Genomic DNA, 5,164 nt, shown 5'->3' with positions numbered 1-5,164 from the left:
TATTTTTTGTCCATTCTTTATGCATGTCAGACAAATTTAAGTTAATTTAGTAATGAGAATTTTTTGAATAACTAATTTACAATTAAAGTTCCCAATTAACAATGAAAATTTTTTGAATAACAAAATTGTAATTAAAGTTTACAAAGTGAAAAATTGKAAAATATCCTTAAAAAATTTAATTAAAACGGGCTTAAATTGTTTTTAAATTAAATGAATTGTTAAAAAATTATTGAAACGCTAATTGATTAACTAAAACTAATTTTAAGAAAAAAATATTATTTCAATATTTAAAGAAAAGTAATAAATAATGCAAACCAAAAATAATTAATTAAATTTATTAAAAATAATTAAAAATTAATAATAATTAATTTAATTTTAATTATCGACAGGAAATTATTGTAAACTGTCAAATTTAAATTTGAACCGTGGGTATTTGTTGTGAATAAAAATATGTTCAGAGAATTCCGTCTTCAGGTTTTCTGGATTTATTTAATGCTATTTGGTTAGACTCTATCAGTTTAAACAGTTTTCCAAATTTTGCTTTATGTTCTCTACAGGTTCTTCGTTATATTTAGGAATACTTCTAATTCCCCTATTTTCTAGCGTCATATAATCCTTCTTTTTCCTCTGATTTCTTATTTTCAGATTATAGGCTTTAGCATAGTAATAGAGTTCCTTTTCGCAGTCGTTCCTTTAGAAATATCGATTAATAAGAAGTTTCTAAGTTAGCAGCCAAGCAGATAACTTTTAATTCCACCGAAAAACCTTTGACTAGGTCATATGCAAATATAGATAGGGATACATAATGTATACATGGATATATATGTACATATGTACAAATACATATATATTTTACAGCTGTCTTGTCTAATGACAACACCTTTTGACTTGTGTGTATCCATGGCCAGTCGTTATCCATATTATAGMACTTGCCTGCTTTGCGTGTTGGCGCGTCAAATGGACTTGGAAACGCCGCTGACGACATCTTACCGGCACCGACAGCTTTGACGCGTTTACTTTTTCATTTTTTTTCTGCTTTCGGCGCGCACCGATAAATAACTGGTCAAGTGGACTTAAGGCATTCATATCACCGGCTTTTGTATGCCGTCTCCTTCCTTTTGACATACAAACACAWACATATATTATATAGTATATACATACACGCGTTTTGCGACTGATAAAGCCGAAGGGCGACCAACCCATACGCAGGCTGAAAACTTGCCGGTGTCCAGTGATTCATAGACTATTCGGAACGCGCGTCACACCCGCTTTTGTTGTTGAGCATAAGCGCTTATGAATATGTATATATGTATGTATGCTATTATTTGTGTGCAATTAAAGCGCTTGCTTTCCGCGTGTATGTAYTTTTTATATACTACTTCACAGTTATGTTGATTTTGCTTTTGTTAATCGACAGTAATCACTCGACATGTGGCTCSGCGATTGCTGATTACATTCATTGCAATAGAGCGTCAATGCTATGACCGAAAAGCGGTGCATGTAGATATGTATGCATGCTCATTTCCTCAAGCCATCATGTGCTCAGACAGCCAGTCATACCCATAGACATGCTTGTATTATATGTATGTGTAGTATGTCGGTGCAGCGATCCATCAATTCCGTGGCATCTATCAACGGTGTGTGCTCGCCCTTTTGTCGCTTCGTGCGCGTCAAATTTCCTTATCAGCACTTTTGATAATTTTTCGCTTCAATCGTAATTATTTTATTGTTTCCCGCCCTGCGCCCAGTAACCTAAAGGTTTTGAGGGGCGGTTGTACTAGCGACTCAGTCGAATTGAATTGCTGTTGATTTTGTTTTTGTTGTTGCATCTACTTATATAATATATATTGGTTTTTGTTTTTGTTTTATGTTTTCTATATATATATTTTTTTTTAATTTTATTTTCATTTTCATTTCCCTTTGTACTTTCTTTGTGTTGTTTGTATTATTGTTGTAACCGGTTTGATTGTTTTTTCACATTTAATATTTTTACTGTTGCCAAGTTCGTTAATTATAAAATWGTTGTTGTATTTTTATTTGTTGAATTAATTAGTACACTTGTAAATCTATTAGTTTATTTCACATGCGGCAGCTGCAGCCCGCATGCTAATCGTATATAGYATGTATGTAAGTTTTATATATGAAGATAGTAGATTGTAAAATTTGAAAGACCTAACTGGAAGCTGAACTAATTTGAGGATAGGAAYTTTTCTGAATATGGTAACACAAAGATTTGTGTCCATTCTAAGACGTTCTCAAGAATTGGGACTGTCTAAGACCAAATCTGACGGATTTTGAGAAGACATTTGGGCTTTCAGCCGCTAAAATTGTTCTYGCTGAAGAASTGAAGCCATTGGATCATCGTAAACGTCACGCATTTGCTGATSATGCTCTTGGAACAACTTGAAAAYGGTAACGCTTTTTAWAAATAATCATCATCCGATGAGGCTTCCTTAAACGGTAAATAAACAAAACTCTCGTTTCTGGTGAAACCCATTACAYTCACTTAAATTGACAGTTTAGTRTGTCTGGTGGAATCGTCGATCYATACTTCTATCAAAATKAAGCTGGTAACAYCATTAATACCTATRRAGATCGGTGTAGAGCAATGATATTTTRTGGCCSCAATTAGAAGAAGTTGATCYTGACAATATCTGATTCCAACAAGACGGCGATAGGTGCCACACAGCAAGGTGCAACAATTGAATTATTGCGAGAAAAGTTTGGGGATTCGATTATTTCAAAAAATTTTGACACTGAATGACCTCCAAGAAGTTGTTAATTAACACCATTAGACTACTTCTTGTACGGTTAGTTGAAGTCACTGATCTTAAGCAATAAACTAGACTTTCTTCAAGCTTTRGAAGCCAATACTGACTGTGCTATTCTATTATTATTCAAGTTGTATGTCATCTTTATTTAGCGGGCAAAGTACTCGRAAGTTGCGTTCATCGAACTCGTGCATGCAAAAGAAATCGTAGAGTTTCGCTTTGCCAGAAAACGTGGATCTAAATTGGTAAAGGTTGACTTTTGCAGAAAGCGAGATTCTGAACTCTTTCTGGCCCTGTAGAAAAGATGCTTAAATATGTAGTTTCGCAAACTTTAATATTTACTGTTTCTAGTAACTTTTCTTTTATTAGATTATATTGGGTATGGAAGTTTGGACAAAGTTGTTTCTAAGAAAGAAAAATTTAATTATGCCAACGGTAAAAATGTGAATATTTATGTCCTGAATTTTGGTATTTATAAGTTTGTTAATGAACCAAGAAGCTATAGAGCTAGGAAAATATAATATGAAATCGGAAAATTATGTTAATTTTCGATATTTATTTCTTGTTTCTTAAAAATTTTTCTGTGTTTTTGAGACCCCAATTACCAGAGTATAGTATACAAAATACCAAAATAGGTTTGGTTACAGGTTGTCAAGTGTTATTCACGGCATTAACAAAAAATAATAATCCCACAATTTCGGGGTTCACCAAATTTTTCGTGATTAAGAAAAACTTAATGCTACTAATTTTTTTAAAAGGTCATCAAATGATTGTGTACATAAACAATTTCGGGACTTATTTATGGATTTTTCAAATTTTTCGGGAACAAAAATTTATAAAACTTTATGATGATTTTTTTTATTGGTCAACTACTGATTTCGGGATTGATTACCTATATTTAATTGCCGTTTATTTTGCTATTAGCTGATCATACAAAGGTTTGCACATGAAATTTGGGGATTAAACAAACTACTTCGGGATTGAACAACTTGTTCGGAATTGACAAATGTATGTATATTTTATTGCCAAATCCCCAAAATTTTTCGAGATTGACTACTTCTATTTAGTTGTTGTTTTATTTACCACCTAGCCCCCAAAGGCATACAATGCRTATGCACATATGTATATGAAATTTAAACATTCATCAACTTTTTTTTCCTACTGGGTAACTAAGTAAATGTGTACATATGGATTTTCGGGATCTACCAGATATATTTAAATTACCATTTATTTTCCTACTAGGTCACGAAACGAATGTGTACCTATGGAATTTTGGGATTTCAAATTTATAAATAATAGCTGCCTATTTTCCTACTAGGTCACCATATACATAAAGGTGCACATGTGCCTGAGTGTTGAAATCTACAGTGTTTTCTTATCTGCTTCTACAATTTTTACAAAAGCGACGATAATGAATTTGTTGTACACATATGACTAGTATTACAAAAATGTATGTACATTTCTAAGCACATGTGTATGCTTACATTTGTATATACACGTATGTACTATAGATGTACATATACATATGTACGTCTATAACCATCTACGTTTGTTTATATTTTCTTWGCATTTTGTGAAAATTTATTTTCAAAGCACAAACTAATATTAATACCTCATATTCATAAACTCTTTCGCTTTATTTGACATTAGCAAATGACAATACGCATCTACACGATTAGGCCACTTATTTGCTGTTCTGCCATTTATTTACACATAATCTAGATAATAAAAGTTTTATGATTATTTGAGCAGTCTATCTTTTTTCATATTTCAAAACATTGTATAATTAATTAGTTTAAAAGGTGGTTCCTTTTGTTGTTGTTATGTTGTTAGAATATATGAAMATGGAGTTTCGTTATTTACTATATACTACATAGATACAGGTACATATGTACTATATATACATACAACCTCTTTGCTGTAGTATTTTTTTATAACTTTAGTGCCTTTCCACCATCATTTATTGTTGCTGTTATTCTACAGAACTTAAATTTGTTTACTTTTCGAAAAAAATTATTTATATTAATACTACTGCATCTATATGTAAGTATATTCATTCTTGCCATAATTTCTATTTACTCAAACACTTACCCCAACTTTTGGGTGTACGTCCAAAGTAGGTGCCTTCTTTGCCATTGTAGATAATTTCCATGCAGGTCTGCTTCTCCTTCGGCTGAGGGAATTGGAATTCCGTTGTTATGGCATTACCATTCTTTTTTGTCGACATTTTTGTTTTTTATTTCGTTAGTTGTTGTTGTTACCTAGTAGCACGATTTGTATTGTTAAAGAATATGCCAAAATTGGTTGTAACGCAGGTACATACGAGTACATACATACGTTTTTGATAAAAACGAAAGAAGGGAAAAAGTAAAGAAAAAAAATGTTTTTGTTGT

The 5,164-nt window shown here is 32.0% G+C and overlaps 1 protein-coding gene across 1 annotated transcript in view; it reads right to left on the bottom strand.

The window, feature by feature from the left end:
• Window positions 1-5,164, bottom strand: part of LOC108965694 (sodium/potassium-transporting ATPase subunit beta-1) — a 46,646-nt gene that overhangs the window by 39,187 nt on the left and 2,295 nt on the right. The window contains exon 2 of the mRNA XM_018928273.1: window positions 4,863-5,032. Coding sequence (XP_018783818.1) covers window positions 4,863-4,998 — 136 coding nt within the window. The 5' untranslated portion in view covers window positions 4,999-5,032. The remainder of the gene's footprint in view (window positions 1-4,862; window positions 5,033-5,164) is intronic.

Source organism: Bactrocera latifrons, unplaced genomic scaffold (genome assembly GCF_001853355.1).
Source record: "Bactrocera latifrons isolate USDA-ARS-PBARC rearing strain unplaced genomic scaffold, ASM185335v1 scaffold_145, whole genome shotgun sequence".
NCBI lineage: Eukaryota > Metazoa > Arthropoda > Insecta > Diptera > Tephritidae > Bactrocera > Bactrocera latifrons.
This window is presented reverse-complemented; position numbering and strand designations above follow the sequence as displayed.